The sequence below is a fragment of the Mus musculus genome, chromosome 7, assembly GCF_000001635.26.
Source record: "Mus musculus strain C57BL/6J chromosome 7, GRCm38.p6 C57BL/6J".
In the NCBI taxonomy this organism is placed as follows: domain Eukaryota; kingdom Metazoa; phylum Chordata; class Mammalia; order Rodentia; family Muridae; genus Mus; species Mus musculus.
In genome coordinates, this window is record NC_000073.6 from 30,091,002 (window position 1) to 30,109,389 (window position 18,388).

The 18,388-nt window shown below is 42.9% G+C and overlaps 1 protein-coding gene across 3 annotated transcripts; it reads left to right on the top strand.

The window, feature by feature from the left end:
* The first annotated feature begins 3,780 nt into the window (after positions 1–3,780).
* Zfp260 (zinc finger protein 260) lies at positions 3,781–16,621 on the top strand. Of its 3 annotated transcripts, none has more exons than XM_011250583.1 (3): positions 3,781–3,881; positions 8,527–8,721; positions 13,229–16,621. In XM_011250583.1, the coding sequence occupies exon 3, from the start codon at positions 13,676–13,678 to the stop codon at positions 14,897–14,899; it is 1,224 nt and encodes a 407-aa protein (XP_011248885.1). In that variant the 5' UTR covers positions 3,781–3,881; positions 8,527–8,721; positions 13,229–13,675; the 3' UTR covers positions 14,900–16,621. The 3 variants fall into 3 exon arrangements, with proteins under 3 accessions (XP_011248885.1, XP_011248886.1, NP_036111.2); NM_011981.4 differs by lacking the exon at positions 3,781–3,881 and adding an exon at positions 4,075–4,210 and having other exon boundaries at positions 13,229–16,613; XM_011250584.3 differs by lacking the exons at positions 3,781–3,881; positions 8,527–8,721 and adding an exon at positions 4,048–4,210.
* The last annotated feature ends 1,767 nt before the right edge of the window (positions 16,622–18,388 follow it).

An 18,388-nucleotide genomic window follows, 5' to 3' on the forward strand; every position in this document is an offset into this window, starting at 1 on the left:
CCCAGAAGTGTGCAGGAACAGATCTCCTCCGCAGATGTGTGACTTGTTCTGGACATGCATTTGGCTTGGTACTCATTAGCAGGTCCTGTAGGTTGAAAGGGTGGATACCAGGACCACACCTTGGATTCCCACATGCTTCTAATGCTAGCCCGCAGGAGGAGCAGGAGGATCAGGGTCATCCCTGGCTACTGAGAGGTAGTTACATTAAAAACTACAGTGGAACACTTGGAGAAAGCATCTTCCTTTGAAGTGATTTCCATAACCAATAAATATACCTAGTCCAGGAGATAACAAGTCAGTCGGTCTGAAAAAGACATTAAAGTTGGGGCTAGAGAGATGACTCAGCGATTAAGAGCACTGGCTTCTCTTCCAGAGGACCTGAGTTCAATACCCAGCCACCACATAGTGGCTCACAATCATCTATAAGAGGATATGATGCCCTCTTCTGGCCTACAGATGTATATGCAGCAGAGCACTCACATTAAATCTTTTAAAACGACATTGAAGTTAAAAGACTACATCTCTGTATAAATCAAGATTTTCTCTTCAGAAAATAGGGACAACACGGCTTACCTCACTTCTCTGTTAATTGCAAAGCTGCCACAGTCCTAACGAAATAGATACTATAAAGACATGAAGATCTTATAAGGATATGAAGTTACCCAGAATAGAATGGAGCTGAGGGAGAGCTGCCGGTAGACTACCCCAATGATAACGGGTATACTAACCAGGCATGTTAGAGGGAAGTGAAGTTTGGGATTGCTGGGTGCGGAGATTTGAATGAGCTGGCTCATAGGCTCATACATTTGAATGCTTAGTCATTAGTTTATGGAACTGCCTGGGATGGGTTAGGGGATATGGCCATGTTAGAGGAGGTGTGTTATTATTGGAGGGTGGGCTTTGAGGTTTCAAAAGCCCATACCAGGCTCAGTGTGTCTCTGTCTCTCTCTCTGTCTGTCTCTCTCTCTGTCTCTGCCTCTCTGTCTCTCTCTGTTTTCTGCAGAGACATTGTAATTCCTAAACCAATGATGACATCAGCCACCTATTAATTTCCCACACTATTATATTATCCTGATACTGTTTTTTCAGTCATCCACGATTTTCCCACTGACCTGGGATACTGCCACAATAAATTACCAATGCTCCGTGAATTCATTCATGTTTCTAGATTCAATATTCTGTTCTGACCTCAAGTTTAGACAATCTTATCAACAAAGAGCTTGGGTTGGCATAATGATGTCTGGAACCCTGCACTGGGCTACGGGGTAAGTGGACCAGAAGAAACTTGAGGCCAGCTTGGGCTACATAGGGAATTTAAGGCCATGTTAGGCTATGTACATTCTACAAATTATCTATATACCAAAGATATTTTTGCCTGTTAATTGCAAACCTTTATATTGCTAATATTATCTCAATACAGTTCATAAGTTTTAGAAGACCATTCTGATTGGAATCACTGGACTCCTAAAATTAGAATACTAATAATGAGCCAGGCAGTGGTGGCACATGCCTTTAATCCCAGCACTTGGGAGGCAGAGGCAGGCAGATTTCTGAGTTTGAGGCCAGCATGGTCTACAGAGTGAGTTCCAGGACAGCCAGGGCTACAGAGAAACCCTGTCTGGAAAAAAAAAAAAAGTAAAAAAAAAGTAAGACACAACTATAATTCCTAAACGTATAAGGGGCATCAGGAGTTCAAGGCTATGCAGGGCTTTGAGGCCAGGCTTGGCTATTTGAGCTCGTCTCAAAGAAATAAATACAAAACAAAATTGTAAAAGACTGCCAGAGAGGTAGCTGAGTTGGTAAAGTGTTTGCTGTGAGGTGGGACTTTCTGGTTTCTCTGACGACTCAATTGTGCCAGGTGATGTTTTTCCGGAAGCTCCCTTATGAGAGGGCACGTGATGTTTTGCTGAAACCAGACTCTTCAGAAGGCACATAATGTTTAGAAAGAACATAAATGGAACCCCACAAACAGTGAGAGGATGCTCTTGCATTCCTATTCCGTACAAAGCTTCGCTGGTCTTCACTTTGTCGAGAGAAATGCACCAAAGAACTTCTCGTGGTATTCCGGCTGCTCCTGGCTGCTCCCTCTGATTTGGGCCAGTTGCAGTTTCTGCTGGATCTTGCCGCCACTACTGATTCATTTTTGGTGTTTGCTATTGGCCTGGACTGCTGGAATCCTGACAAGGAAGAGTGGGATTGCCCCGAGAAACTACTTCTAAATGGGTCTGTGACTCCCTTTTCCTATTAACCTTTCTCCCTTGCTTCTGGTCGGTGGATTAGAAGGGAAGTTGAAGTGTTTAAGAACCCTAAATAAAGTAGGTTTTGAAAAAAAAAAAAATCTAAGCCCGCAAGTAGGCTGCCTCTCCTGAAGTCAGGGTTTCAGAGAGCTGCTTCTTATTGGCTCTTGGAGTCCCTTTTATGGGGAAGGGTTAGGGTTGATAGAAAATAGGTGTAGAGAGCTGGAGAGATGGCTTAGCAGTTAAGAGCACCGACTGCTCTTCCAGAATTCCTGAATTCAATTCCCAGCAACTCACAACCATCTGTAATGGGATCTGATGTCCTCTTCCGGTATGTCTGAAGAGAGCAACAATGTACTCACATACAATTAAATAAATAAATAAATAAATAAATAAAGCTGTAGCTATAACTGGCTGTTAAAAATCTGGACAGAAGGGGGGGCTGGGCTCAAGGCTGTGTGTGGGGTGGGTGTGGGAATGTATCATGTAAAAGGGTACCTGGGAAGGTATCTGGTAAGACATATTGGTAAGCCATAAGGACAGTCATATATTCCAGGATCAAGAATTTAGCTCACAGTTCACGGTGGCACCTTTTTGGTTTCACACTGGGCTGTTTGATAAGGAGAGAGGCAGAAGCCTAGAGGTCAGGAGAGCAGAAAACCAAGCATGGTGGACAAGAGGTCAAACGGGCTAGATTATATAGGGAAGAGAAGCTGGGGAAGGGACAGCCCAACTCTGGTGGGAGATTTCAGGGTAGGAGGCAGGGTAGCCCAGGACAAGCACAGGTAGCCAGGCCCCACCTCTATACTAATCTAATGGCCTGGCCCAGTCCCTTGATGTGCAAGAGTATTCAGGGCCAGCCTTCTAGACTGTTCTACCACTGAGAAGGCTGTTTCCAGCCCCTTGAGATACAGACAAGATCCACTCTATAGAGGAAAAAAGGGCGGGGGCGGGGGGAAGAATCCCAGGCCGCCCTGGAAGCCCCGCCTCCTTTCCCCCCAAACCCTATATAATGCCTGCCTCCTGTTCTGTTCTTTGTTGATTCTCTCCCAAGCAAAGGCACCCAACTTCTTGAGGCTTTCCTAATACATCTCTCCCGAGGTTTGCTGTAGGGTGTGACTTTGTGGTATTCCTTGGCTCCCAACTGTAGGATAGCTTTCCCTTTAGAGCTGTAACACCTTCACCAGGCCATCAGCTGCTTTGATATGTTAACAGGCATCTCAGCCATTTGCCCCAGTTTTGGGACCTAACACTCAGGTAACGCATTAACAAACCTCCCACAGGACCCCACAACTCACCTGCATACTGCTTTCCACATTGTTACACACTGTCACAACCCTAGGACATACGGCTACAAAAATTACAATTTCACAATAGTTCATTTTCCTGATTGTTTAGTCTGAACCCAATTATCAGTCTCAATTCCAGCCTGGCTTCAGTTTGTGATACTGTAGCAATCGCTTCCTTAACACCAGAGTCTGATACAACTCTCTGCAGAGCTGCCAACTATCAGCCTGAGATGCCTTCTGGGAAATGTAGTTCAGCAGTGCGCCACGGTGGCCAAGATGGCGTCCTCTCCCGTAAAACCCAGAGGATTGCGCCTTACTGGGAATCTCGCCCTGGAGGCAAGGAAAAGCCTATTCTGTGAGTTTAAGCTGCACTCATTACACACCTTGGCACACCATTGTCCTTTGCGGTAACACAGTGTAAAAGTGGTAGTATCTGAGTTCCAACCTTTTACTACTTATCCACTGGGAAAAGTTCTCGGGAGAGTGGAGGGGAAATTAACTAGAACCCCTGAGACTTCTGGGAAATGTAGTTCACAGTTAAAAAGAGAGCGAAAGAGAGAGACTAGAATGGAAAAAGATCCTCTAGTTCAGAGCCCTGGTGGGCAGAGACCTCTGGGAGTGCTAGCTCACTGAAGGAGTGCGCAGGCGCAGGCTTCGTGGCTCGCCATCGTCGCCTTTGTCTGGGTGAGTTTGATTTCGGGGTCTGTAGGACCGGGATTTTCCCAGACTGAGTAAAGGCAAAGGAGCTGTGGGGGAGGGTTTACCCACCTGCCCGGGCGAGGATGCCTGAAGGGGCGAAAACGCCTACTGTGATGGTGGAGCTGAGAACTTGGGTGGATGGGGGCTGGGGAGATCAGAAACCGGGGTGGGTTTGCGGGCGGGGTGAGCATACGTGTAAGGGTGTGTTTTGGTTTGTTTCGAGTGAGCGAGAAACTGGTTTCAAGTTTGTAAAAATACAGGGGTGGTTTTCTAATACATGTCGCATTTATTTTAAAAATAAAAACGAGGTGTTTTTTTTTCTTCTGGAAAACAGGAAAGGGAAAAAGATAATTGAGTGAGTAGTTTTAAACCTGGTTTTTAAAAATCAAAACAAGTCTACAGTAAAAAAATGAAACCAACGTTCCTTTGAAAAATATTCTTTGTAACAAAGATTTCCAATAACTCGTTATTGGATGCCTACACATCTGTAGGCATTAACTTGCTACTTGGAAAAACCAGATGAGCTAGTTTTGAGTAGTCCCAAATTTACGGACTAGCCCTTAGAATGTACTTTTCACTGCTGCAGATGGGATTGAATCAGTAAGGTAATTAATTGTCCCCCCTTTAGCACAGAGAGGTCAAGAAAGCTATTTAATTTAGCACTCTGATTTGTCAAAGGACAGGGCTCGTGTGTGTGTGTGTGTGTGTGTGTGTGTGTTGCCTGAATATATGTGTACGTGGAACCTGCAGAGGCCAAAAGAAGACATTGGATCCCCTGGAACTGGAATTATAGACAGTTGTGAGCTGGCATGTGGGTACAGGGAGTTGAACTAGAGTCCTTTGGAAGAACAGCCAGTGTTCTTATCCACTGAGCAATCCCTTCAGCTCCAAATTAAGACTCCTAATTTGTCCAGATTTATCCATACCAAGTAGCTTTTGTTAACATACAGATTTTCTTCTGAGTAGTTTTTGGTCAGTCTTTAAAACATGACAAACAACAAAAAATGGTCTGCGTTCATAGTCCTGCTTGTCCTGGAACTCTCGAGATAGGCTTCCCAAGTGCTGGGACTAAAGGCATGCGCTGTTATAGCTGGCTCATCATCGTTTTGCTTTCATTTCTCCCTCCTTCCTTCCTTCCTTCCTTCCTTCCTTCCTTCCTTCCTTCCTTCCTTCCTTCCTTCTGAGTCAGGGTAGTCTCAGTGTGGCCCTAACTGTTTTGGAATTCGCTCTATAGATTAAGCTGCTCCAAACTAGGATGTTCCAACTGCGTCTGCCTCCTGAGTGCTGGGATTAAAGGTGTGCGCCACCTTGCCTAGCTTGTCACACATCTTTTTAAAACATGTTTTTCTTTTCTTTTTTCTTTTCTTTATTTTCTTTTTTTTTTTTTCCATTAAAGAATTTATTTTTAAGCCGGGCATGGTGGCACACACCTTTAATCCCAGCACTTGGGAGGCAGAGGCAGGCGAATTTCTGAGTTCGAAGCCAGCCTGGTTTACAGAGTGAGTTCCTGGACAGCCAGGACTACACAGAGAAACCCTGTCTTGAAAAAAAAATCCAAAAAAAAATTTTTTTTTAATAAATTCTTTTTTTTTTTTTTTTTTTTTTAAAGATTTATTTATTTATTATATGTAAGTACACTGTAGCTGTCTTCAGACACTCCAGAAGAGGGAGTCAGATCTTGTTACGGATGGTTGTGAGCCACCATGTGGTTGCTGGGATTTGAACTCTGGACCTTCGGAAGAGCAGTCGGGTGCTCTAACCCACTGAGCCATCTCACCAGCCCTTTTTTTAATAAATTCTAATCAAGAGTTATTTATGTGTATGTGAATGCTCGAAGGTTGTGGGCATGTTTATGAATGCCCTTGGAAGCCAGAAGAGGGCATTAGATCTCCTTGAGAGCAGTCCAGTGTGGCTGCTGGGAACCAAACTCCAGTCTTCTGGAAGAGCAAGCAGCAGTGCTCCTAACTGCTGAGCCATCTCTCCAGCCCCTTAACAATTGCAATAAAGTGAGATATTATTAAAGGGTCAACAATTTTGATAAGTAAGAAAAAATTTCAAATTAACAAGGAAGATACAACTTCTTTTAGTGTGTGTGTGTCTACATGTTCATGTGGGTATATGCATAAGCACTCGTGAGTGCACACATGCATGTGTGCATGAGTATGCACATGGGAGTCATAGGGCAGAGCACTTGTGAGTGCACACATGCGTGTGTGCATGAGTATGCACATGGGAGTCATAGGGCAGAGCACTTGTGAGTGCACACATGCGTGTGTGCATGAGTATGCACTTGGGAGTCTTATGGCAGAGCACTTGTGAGTGCACACATGCGTGTGTGCATGAGTATGCACTTGGGAGTCATAGGGCAGAGGTGGAGGTCAGGTGCCTTCCTCCATGACTCTCTACCTTACTGTTTGTGGCAGGCAGGGTCTCTCACTGAATGTGGAACCCCCTGAGTCCATGAGTGTCAGGGATCCACTGCCCTCTCCTCCATGAAGCTGTATGGCAGCGTGTGTGACTTGTTACATAGGTGCTGGGACCTCGATTCAGGACCCAGTGCCTTTACTAGCAGGCATCTCTCCACCCCCAGCTTGCTTTCGTTACCCTTCTGATAGCGATGTGCCTAGGACTGTGGGATTTTTTTCATCTCTAAGGACTTCTACTGCTAGGTTTCTCTAGGTTGCCCTGGCTGTCTGGAAACTTAATATATAGACCAGGCTGGCCTTGAACTCAGAGTGTGTGCAACCACGCTCAGCTGAGAGCATCAAACTTGTTATGTCCATTAGTGTCATACTGATTACTGATAGCTCCTTCTTGAAGGTGGCCTCCACCCGTTTCCCCTCTGTATTATCTGATCCGTAATTCACAGCACAGCACAGCACAGCACAGCTATAGCTTGTACATCTCCAAGTAAGAGAGTAAGCCTGCCCTTTCATTACTATACCCTGGAAATCAATTATTCTTTTTTTTTAAAGATTTATTTATTTATTTCATGCATATGAGTACACTGTTGCTATCTTCAGACACACCAGAAGAGGGCATTTATGAGTTTGAGGCCAGCCTGGTCTACAGAGTGAGTTCCAGGATAGCCAGGGCTACACAGAGAAACCCTGTCTCGAAAAACCAAAAAAAAAAACAAAAAAAAAAAAAAAAAAAAAAAAAAAAACACTCCTGGCTTCTCTCTCTCTCTCTCTCTCTCTCTCTCATGCGCACACGCACAGGCTGAACCTCACCACGTAGCTGAGAATGACCTTGCACTTCTGATCCTCCACTCTCCTGAGTGCCTGCCCATATCAGTTTATTTCTCTTTACATTGTGTGTGTGTGTTTACATGTGTGCATGTCTGTTTTTCAGTGTGTATACTTGTTCTTCATGTGTGTGAGCTTGTGTGGATGGGTGGGGTGCATGTGCACAGGAGTGTTCATGCATATGGATTGGCATGATGTGGAGGTCCTACATTGATGTCAGGAGTCACCATCATCCATCGATTTCCCACCTCACTTATTAAGACGGGGTCTCAGTCACACCCACAGCTCTTAGACAGTCTTGTGTTTCTAACCAACTGGCTCCCAAGATCCCTTCTCTGCCCTTTGAAGCTGGAATTACAGGCAAGCCATTATGCCCCCCTGACAGGTAGGGATTCTGGGAATCCAACACCCATCTTCACGTTTGCCGGCACAGGTACTTTAAGCACTGAGCCTTTCCCCGTCCCTCTATTTGCTTTTTTTTTTTTTTTTTGAGACAGGTAGCCAAGTCTGGCCTCAAACTCTCCATCCTCCTGCCTCAGTTTCCCAAGTTGCTACTATTAGAAACATGCTACCATACCTGACTTAAAATGTTGTTGAGGCTGGGCGGTGGTGGCACACGTCTTCAAGCACAAGTCTCGGGAGGTAGAGACAGGCAGATCTCTGAGTTCGAGGCCAGCCTGGTCTACAGAATGAGTTCCAGGACAGCCAGGCCACACAGAGAGACTGCCTCAGAAAATAGAACAAAACCCCCACCGTGGTTGACAGTAAAATGATAGGCAGCAGTTTGACTTCAGTTGGGAGCAAGGGCACCTTGATACCCACTCGGAAATCATGTTCAGATGGCCAGCTTGGGCAGACTCTGAAAATGGCGGTGTCATAGTTCCTCTGTATAACTTCATTTCTGAAAATAGAATACCATCTGTTACCCACATCTGAAGAACATTTTGATTTTAAGTAGAATTACGGGTTTAGTCTAAATGCCAAGTACAAGCGCTTGGCCCATCTGTTTTGTGCGCATGCGCGGACTGAGGCGCCTTTGTGTTGTCTGCACAGTCCCCCTTCCTGTGTACTCCCGAGACCGGAAGTTTCTCTACCCTCCAGAGCTCTCTTGAGTGCTGAGGCTTCGGTCTGACTTGCAGCCGCTGCAGAGATAACGCCTGAGTCCTGAATTGCTTTACCTATTGCAAGTTAAAAGTCTACAGTTCAAACAAAAACCCTGACTGTCTGAGAAGCAGCATCAATCTGCAGGTGAGTGAAACCTTTATGTAGTGTTCTCAGTGTCCTTACAGCTCCAGTGAGAGTTTGATGATGACGATTTATTATTATTATTATTATTATTTATTATTATTATTATTATTTGGGATCAGCTTGTCCCCATTTGGAGGGACAGTTGTTGAAAATTCCTTAGGTCAGTGAAATTTCCAGACTTCCTCCTGACTCCGTTTTCTTTTCCATCGCCTTCTGCAGGACTGGTTGCTCTTCTAACTTCTATGTTGGGTACCAGCCCCTCTGCTTCATTTGCCGACTTAATTTTAATAATTGATACAGTATCTAGTTCCAAGGGGATCCAGGACTCTAGTGCCCATAGGCATCTGCACTTGTGTGCAAATACACAAATATGTAAGATAGATAAAAAAAAAAAAACCCTTTACATCTGTACTGAACATATAGATTTTATTCCCTTATTATTACTCCCTGACCAATACAGTATGGCAACCCTTTGCCCAGGATTGCTACTGGGTATTATATGTAACCTAAAAATGATTCAGCCGTTTTAACTATATGAGAAGATATGCACAGATTGCTTGTCAGTATGCCATTTATACAAGCAGCTAAGCGCTAATAATCTAAGATACTCAAGGATGACTCTGTAGACTCTCTCCCTAACTATTCTTGCTCATTTCTTCCTTTCCTTTCTTTCGGGGGGTGGGGGTGGGGTGGTGTGTTTTGTTTTGTTATTTCAAAACAGGGTTTCTCTGGCTGTCCTGAAACTCAGAAACTCACTCTTTAGACCAGACTGGCCTCAAATTCCGAGATCTGCCTGTCTCTGCTGGGATTAACGGCCTTCTCCACCACACCTAGCTGCTCAGTCTTTTTGAACCCTGAATTACTCTACACTGGCAACCATATGCTACTTTTTTATTGTTGTTGAAACAGGCTTTCACTTTGTAGACTTGGGTGTCCTGGAACTCCCTATGTAAACCAGGCTGGCTTCTAAGCCACAGAGATACACCCAACTTTCTGCCTCTTGAGTACTGATCAAAGATATATCATACCACATTTGGCCACTTAAAACATACTTGTCCTTATCTGCCAGTGTTTATTAAAACTATTTTGCCTTTTTTTTTTTTTTTTTTTTTTTTTTTTCCTGAGACAGGATTTCTCTGTGTAGTCCTGGCTGCCCTGAAACTCACTCTGTAGACCAGGCTGGCCTCGAACTCACAGAGATCTGCCTACCTCTGCCTCCTGAGCCCTGGGATCAAAGGAGTACACCACCACCACCTTATTTTGCCTATTTTTGATTGCTCTATCTTAGAGCAGTTAACTTACTAATATGAAAGATGGAGAAATGCTATCCCCAGCACCAATACTGCCTGTGCTTTTGGTACAGCTTATATCACTGTATTAAAAAAAAAAGATTTGCTTATTTTATTTAATGTGCCTGACATGTGCACCTTTCAGGCCAGTGAGGTGGCTCGTTGGGTAAAGGCACTTGCCACAGAGCTCAGTGGCCTGGGTTTGATTTCTGAAACCTAGGTGGTAGGAGAAAAGAGACTCCTCCAAGTTGTCCTCTGACCTCCACACACAAACTGTGCATGTGTGCAAGCTCAGCACATATCACAACATTAGTATTGCCTTCTTGTTTTCTTTCCTTTTTACTTTTGCTAAAATGTTACAGTAATGTGCTTAATTAGCATAGCTTTTTTATGAATGGAGTTTCTTTGTATTTGAAGAGCCGGGTCTGGAAAGTGTCTTTATTCTGTTCAGTGGTTTCTCTTTTTTTATATCATGTTTCCTACAACCTACTCAATACTTTTTAGACTTCTTAGATCCTACTACTGCTCCACTAAATTTCCAGTCTTATTTTATATTCTTTTGTTTCTTCCATTCTTTCTACTTGTTTCTTGCCTTTTTTTTTTTTACCAATTTTGTTAAGTCTTTCTTTTTAAATACTAATTTTAATTATAATTATTGTACGTGTGTGTATGTGTGTGTGTGTGTGTGTGTGTGTGTGTATACAGGCATGCTTCCATGGTCTGTATGAAGATCAGAACACAAGGCTGTGGAGCCTTATTCCACATGGGTTCTGGGGTCAACCTTGAGACCAAGCATGAGAATAAAGCAGTTTACCAGTGGACGCACCTCATTTGCTCTTAATTTACTATCATTTTGAACACATAGAGCACTGTTTATGTCAAGATGCTATAAAACACATAATATATTTTATTTTAAAAATAGTATATTTAATTTTAGTTCTTTAGAATATTAGCGGTAGGACTGGAGAGATGGCTCAAAGGTTAAGAACATTAGCTGTTCTTCTAGAAGTCCTGAGTTCAATTCCCAGCAACCACATGGTGGCTCACAACCATCTGTAATGGGGTCTGGTGCTCTCTTCTGGTTGCAGGCATACATGCAGAAAGAAAACTGTGCACATAAATAAATAAATAAATATTTGGGCTTTTCTTAAAAAAGAATATTAGCTGTATTATTTGTTATTCAGTGGAAGGGGTTTGTCTTAGTTTTTGTTCTGTTGCTGTGATGTGTCATTATGACAAAGGCAACTCTTATAAATGAAAGAATTTATGGGGCCTGCTTATAGTTTCAGAGAGTTAGCTCATGATTCTCATGTCAGGGGCATGGTGGAAGCAGGAGGATACTCCTGATGCTGGAGCAGTGGCCTGGTGTGGGCAGCAGTGAGATGCCTCCTGGGACAAAGCCACACCTCCTAATCCCTCTCAAGTAGTGCTGCTCCCTCATGAGGGCCGTTCTTATTCAAACCACTACAGGATTAACTCTGAGATACCTTAAATGTGTGATCTTTCTCTCCCAGTCTCCCTACCTCACTCTCTCTACCTCACTCTCCCTACCTCACTCCCCCAAGTGCTGAGAATGCTTTCTCTTGACTACTTTCCAGTTCTTCCCAATGACAAGAGCTGCATCATGGGAATAGGGATGGAGCTCCCTGTGTGGGTTGTTTGCTGACCATGCACTTCCAAGCCCTGCCTTTACGCCCAGCACTGTGTACACCAGGCATGTTGATACAGGGCCAGTGGAGGTGGAATAGTGTTTTTGTAAGTCATTCACGGTTACACGATAATTCAAGGCCATCTTGGTTTACCCGAGACCCTCAAAAAACACATCTCAGCTGTGAAGAGCATGTATTGCTCTTCCATGGAATCTGAGTTCAGATCTCAGCATCCTCTTTGGGAGGCTTATGAAGCCCATGAGCCTCCAGAGGATCTGATGCCTCTGACCTCCGAAGGTATCTGCACTCATGTACACATGTGCGCATATGCGTGCAGAGACACGTTAAATCAACATTAAGTCTTTTTAAAAATTGAATAAACAAGAAAGAGAGTTGGGGTATCAGCTTCATTTACATTTGATTTACAAATATCTACTCTTCCCAAATTATAGAACTCTAGTTAGGATTTTTTGACAGGAGGTCTCAGACTGTAGCCCAGGCTACACGGAAGTTATCTCAAGCTAACATTGGACTCAGGCTGGCCTTTGAAGTTGTGGCAATCCTTCTGCCTTTGTCTTCCAAGTATTAACATTACACACATGACCTACTAGATTTTACTGCATAATCTTTTTGTTAAGTTCTATCAAAAGTTAATTTTGTCTCTACTTGGCACTCTTATTTGCAGGGTCTTTATCAATCTTTCTGTACCTTTAGTTTCTTAAATTAATTTTATCCACGAATGTTTAGTTTTCATAAGTATTTTTCCCACCCCAGTCCTTTTACTACTATTTTAATGGAATTTCAAGAAAACATAGATAAATATATTTTTTTAAAAATATTTTTTTCTCCCTTTCATCCTCAGCACTACCAGTATTGTGTGTTTGCCCTGGTTGTTGTCTAGATTTTTATGTTTTCTCTCTTTTTTTTTTTTTTTTTTTAAAGATTTACTTATAAGTACACTGTAGTTGTCTCCAGACACCAGAAGAGGGCATTGGATCCCATTACGGATGGTTGTGAGCCACCATGTGGTTGCTGGGAATTGAACTCAGGACCTTCAGAAGAGCAGTGAGTGCTCTTAACCTCCGAGCCATCTCTCTAGCCTTTATGTTTTCTCTTATATTCTGTACTGATGGTGTGTGCAAGCTACATTTAGAAGCACTTAACAGCACACACCTGGGAATGTTGCTGCATTTGAGCTTTCTTTTGTACCAAAAAAACTAGGCTTCAGTCATCTAGTTGTTTTTGTCTTTTGTTTTATTTTGTCTTGTTTGAAGGCAGAGTCTCATCTGTAGCCAGGCCAGCCTGTAATTCACTCTCTGATCCATTCATGTTAGTCCCATGCCTCAGTGTCTCAAGTTCTGGAATTATAAGTGTGACCTGCTGTCTGTGACTTAAACAGTCTTTTTTGAATAGCACATTTCTGCATTTTATTAGTATTTTGGGAGACTCCAAGGGTTGTTAAGGGTGTTAATGGTAGTGCAAGCTAGTTTATTGGATGCTTTCTACAGTCTAGACACCAACACTTTCACCCTTGTGGATTCTCTTTAATGACTTCTTGTTCTCTTTTAGAAGCGGCCTCTGGAGTTATACACAGATAAGGACACAGGATGAAAGACGTGTGAGTTAAGTCTCAGCTTTCTGTAGAGAGATAGACTAAAAAACAAATTCAGGAAACCTAGAAAACAATTATTTCCCCTGGGCACAGACATTGGTTCTGCAAGAGTTCCCCTTATATATGGGATTCAGTTGAAGAGAATTTGAACTGTGACTTTCCCACATTCGTCATTTATGACCACGAGAGAAACTGTAAGAAAGAACCATTGATACAAAGACAGTTCTGTGTTTCAATCCCTTCTAACCACATCTCAGGTCACTTACGTAAAAAGTCTCATCTATCGGGCTTCACTGGACACTTGTGAATTAATATCGAAAAGAAATCGTATGTACTTAGTGAATGTGGCAAAGCTTTCGTCCAGTCTCAGTAGATGCTAGGAGAGAACCCCTGTGCAGATCAGAATGTTGGAGAGCCTTCAGCCTGAGTCACATCTTCTGCATGACGAACCTGATCCCGGAGAGAGTGTTTATGAATGTAATGAATGTAAGGAGACCTTCAGCTTGGAACAAAACTTTGTAGAACATAAGAAAACGCATAGTGGAGAGAAGTCCCCTGAGTGTACAGGGTGTGGCGAAGAGTCCTCACAAGCCTCCTCATTAACTCTACATCTGAGAAGTCGCCCAAGGAGGGAGTCCTACAAGTGTGGGGAATGTGGGAAGGCCTTCAGCCAGAGAGGAAACTTCCTTTCTCATCAGAAACAACATACCGAAGAGAGACCCAGTGAATCTAAGAAAACTCCCGTTCCCATGACAACCACCGTTAGAAATCAGAGAAACACAGGGAATAAACCATACGCGTGTAAGGAGTGTGGGAAAGCCTTTAATGGCAAGTCATATCTCAAAGAACACGAGAAAATTCACACCGGAGAGAAACCGTTTGAATGTAGTCAGTGTGGAAGAGCCTTCAGCCAGAAGCAATACCTCATTAAACACCAGAATATCCATAGTGGGAAGAAACCTTTTAAGTGTAATGAGTGTGGTAAGGCTTTTAGCCAGAAAGAAAACCTCATTATACACCAGAGAATCCATACTGGAGAGAAGCCTTATGAATGTAAAGGGTGTGGGAAAGCTTTCATTCAGAAATCAAGCCTCATCAGACACCAGAGAAGTCATACTGGAGAGAAACCGTATACATGTAAGGAATGTGGAAAAGCCTTCAGTGGCAAATCAAATCTGACTGAGCATGAGAAAATTCATATTGGAGAGAAACCCTATAAGTGTAACGAATGTGGAACGATTTTCAGGCAGAAACAATACCTCATCAAACATCACAATATTCACACGGGTGAAAAGCCCTATGAGTGCAATAAGTGCGGGAAAGCCTTTTCTCGAATTACATCGCTCATTGTCCATGTGAGAATTCACACAGGTGATAAACCCTATGAATGTAAAATCTGTGGGAAAGCCTTCTGTCAGAGTTCCTCTCTTACAGTGCATATGAGGAGCCATACGGGTGAGAAACCCTATGGCTGCAATGAATGTGGGAAGGCCTTTTCTCAGTTCTCAACTCTTGCTTTACACATGAGAATCCACACTGGGGAAAAGCCTTATCAGTGCAGTGAGTGTGGGAAGGCTTTCAGCCAGAAGTCCCATCACATTAGACACCAGAGAATCCACATTCATTAAAACTCTTTGAATGCCTTAGATGAACGAACACTTGAGCAGAGTGTATGGTTAGTAATGTATCAAAGGATTTGTCTTACACTAAGTTACACAAATGTAGGAGATGCTTCTGTAGTGACTCAAACCTTAAAATACAAAGGTATTTAATAGGATAGATCATAGCATTATATACTTCCCAGACCCCCACAAGAAACATTATTAGTATTCTAATTTTAGGAGTCCAGTGATTCCAATCAGAATGGTCTTCTAAAGTATATCAACTATATTGAGATAATATGAGCAATATAAAGGTTTGAAATTAAGAGGCAAAGATATTTTTGATATACGCTTTGGTATATAGATAATTTGTAGAAATTGTTTTTCAGAGAAGGCGTTTTGGGACAGATCTCCCTATGTACATAGCCCAGGGTGACCTTAAACTCCCTATGTAGCCCAAGCTGGCCTCCAGTTTCTTCTGATTCACTTACCCATCTGCCCAGTGTTGCAGTTCCAGACATCACCAGGCCAACTCAAGGTCTTTGTTGATAAGATTGTCTAAACTTGAGGTCAGAACAGAATCTTGAATCTAGAAACATGAATGAATTCACAGAGCATTGGTAATTGATTGTGGCAGTATCCCAGGTCAGTGGGAAAATCGTGGATGACTGAAAAAAATAATCTCAGGATAATTAACTCTTTGCATGGGAAAATAATAGGCCTCTGATGTCATCACTGATTTAGAAATTACAGTGTCTTTGCACAAAGCAAAGCTTTGTATAAGAATTTTCTAGGGTAGTTTCTGAGACCCTGAAGTAGGAAACAAATTGTAGATTCTGGATTCCTCAGCTATTTTTCTGGAGCATTTATACTTATTCAAAGAGCTGGTATGCTTATATAGGGAATCATGTACCAGTTGATCTCTTCATCACAGCGTAAATTATAGTAGCAAAAAATGGGTTCAGATGTTTGTTGCTTACAAAGTAGATGAAGAAAATGTAATGGTCATGCTGTAGAATATGCTAGCAGCTAAGCACAACAGATGAATCTATGTGTCAACAGCAAAAGAAAAAAAATCATCAGAGTGAAGAATTGAAATGGTAGATACGTTGTGATTCCTGCGTAAATTTGAATAAAACCAACTTACCAACTCTGGTACTAAGCATCGTTTATGGGAAACTCTTCTCTAAAACCAGAGTTGGGAGTATATATATGTGTTCAGTTCCCAAAACCTAGTTGTTGCTATTATAGTAACAGTGGAGTTCCTTGGGAACGAAGTTTTCACAAAGCAGGGTAATCCAATGCTACTTCAGCTTTCTAGTCTTCATAGTTACATATCTACTTTCCAATAGAGCAGTTCCAAACAAATGTGACAGATGGATACTTGGCTCTACATTGTAGTAACACGTAATCTTTGTTATCTTGCTTAGGTAGACATGGATGAGATGTACACGAGATGCATATTATCACAACGGTCCCATTGTGCGTGTGTGCATCCCAAGGCCCCTCATGGATATCTGAAGCCTTGTGTAGTATTAACTCTCTCTATCAGGTTTTCCTATGTACATACATCCCTAGGCTGATGTTTATAAGCACCACAAGAGTCTTCACGTCAAAGAATTACAACTCCACTTCCACCTCAGTATTCTTGGGCTTTGGAACCATTGTTAAGTAAAATAAATGTTGCTGGGTAGTTTCTGCCCATTGATTGGACTCAGACTAATAAATTTTGGAAAAGTCCTGTCCTGATCCTTTGTTGTTTTCCTTTTGCTGTCGGTTTGGTCCTTTGCATGGGGCCTGGATTCCTCGGTGCTCTAGACCATGCCCAGAGATTGGGGATTCTGTCCTTAGGTGTGGGTGAGTTGGAGGAGGTGGTGTAGTTACCATGACTAACTGGATCATGAAAACTGAAAGCTTGTTGAATGTCCCATCAACTTTTTCATTCTCCAGCTTGACTCTAGAGTAAAGCTAGAATTTGACCATTATAGGTCTGTCTCCCATTCCCATCTCCCTAATCCCTCTTCTCTCAAAATCTTACCATCCTTTGTAACCTTGCCATCCTGGGACCAAATAGACAAGGCTGGCTTTGAATTCACAACAATCCTGCCTCAGTCGTTGAGTCACAAGTGTCAGCCTTTATGCTAGACTTGGTCCTATGTCTCAGGTGTATGGTAACTCATGGACAGGGCTAAGACATTCACCTTGGTTAGAACCTAAGCTTTTCATATAGCATGGCATGACCTAAAACCAACGTCATGCTTTCACCCATTCTGGGGATAGTAACTTCCATGAGTATTTTTCCCTAGGATTGAAAAAAAAAAAGTCCAAAGAAGAAAAAGTCATCCAGAAGAATGATTGAGAAATCCCCTTTCCTGCTTTCTAAAACAGTGAGATGAGTATCTGATTTTCGAGGACTCAGATCTCAGGAGAAAGACTAATGGCCACTCTAGGGGAAGATGGAGGCTGGAACTACCTCGAGAAGTGAGTGAGGAGTGGGCTCTAGCTGCACAATTTTATATTAATTGTGGATAGACCATGTTGGTTGTTTTGAGGCAGGGTCTCACTGTGTAGTCTTGGCTGTCTTGGGACTCTTTGTGTAGGCCAGGGTGGCCTTGAACTCACACAGATCTGTCAGCCTCTGTGTCTCATATGCTGGAATTAAAGACCTATTCCATTTAGTTCAAACTTAGGAAAAGGTATGGGGGACAGAGTTTTTGTAGCCCAAGCTATCTTTGAACTTGCTATATAGACAAGAATAACTTTGAACTTCTGATCTTTGATCTTCCTGCCTCTACCTCCCAAGTTCTGGTGTTTCAGGCATGCACTAGTATGTCTAGTTGATGTGCTGGGAATTGAACCCAGAGTTTTGTGCATACTAGGTATGTGCTTTACCAACTGAACTACATCCCAGCTGTCAAATTCACATTCATGTAGGCCCCTTAAGTGGATTCAGATGAAGAAATCCTTTGTACTGCCTGGCTTTGTGTTAACTTGACACACACGTGAGTCACCAGAGAGGAGAGAGCCTCAGTTGAGGAAATGCCCTCATGAAATCCAGCTTTAAGGCATTTTCCCAATTAGTGACCAGTGGGGGAGGACATACCTCATTGTGAGTGGCGCCATCCCTAGGTAGGTAATCCTGGGCTCTATAAGGAAGCAGGCTGAGGAAGCCATGTGAAACCTAAGGAGTAAGCAGCACCCTCCATGGCCTCTTCGGCTCCTGCCTCCAGGTTCCTGCCCTGTGTGAGTTCTTGTCCTGGCTTCCTTCCATGAAGAACTGTGATGTGGAAGTGTGAACCAAACCCTTTCCTTCCCAACTTGCCTTTTGGTCATGGTGTTTTTGTTGTCTCCATAATAACCCTGAGACATCAGTGGAGATATAATCTACTCACCTGGCCTGGAGGGGCCAAATCTTGTGAGAATGCGTTGCAGTAGAGCTGAGGACAAATATGGTGCTCACACACAAGGAACTGGAGCTTTCAGCCTCAAGCATCTTCTCAGGCAGTATTGACCCAT

Coding starts and splice junctions, on each gene's coding strand:
- Zfp260 (XM_011250583.1), top strand. CDS start 13,676: ATGTTGGAGAGCCTTCAGCCTGAGTCACATCTTCTGCATGACGAACCT.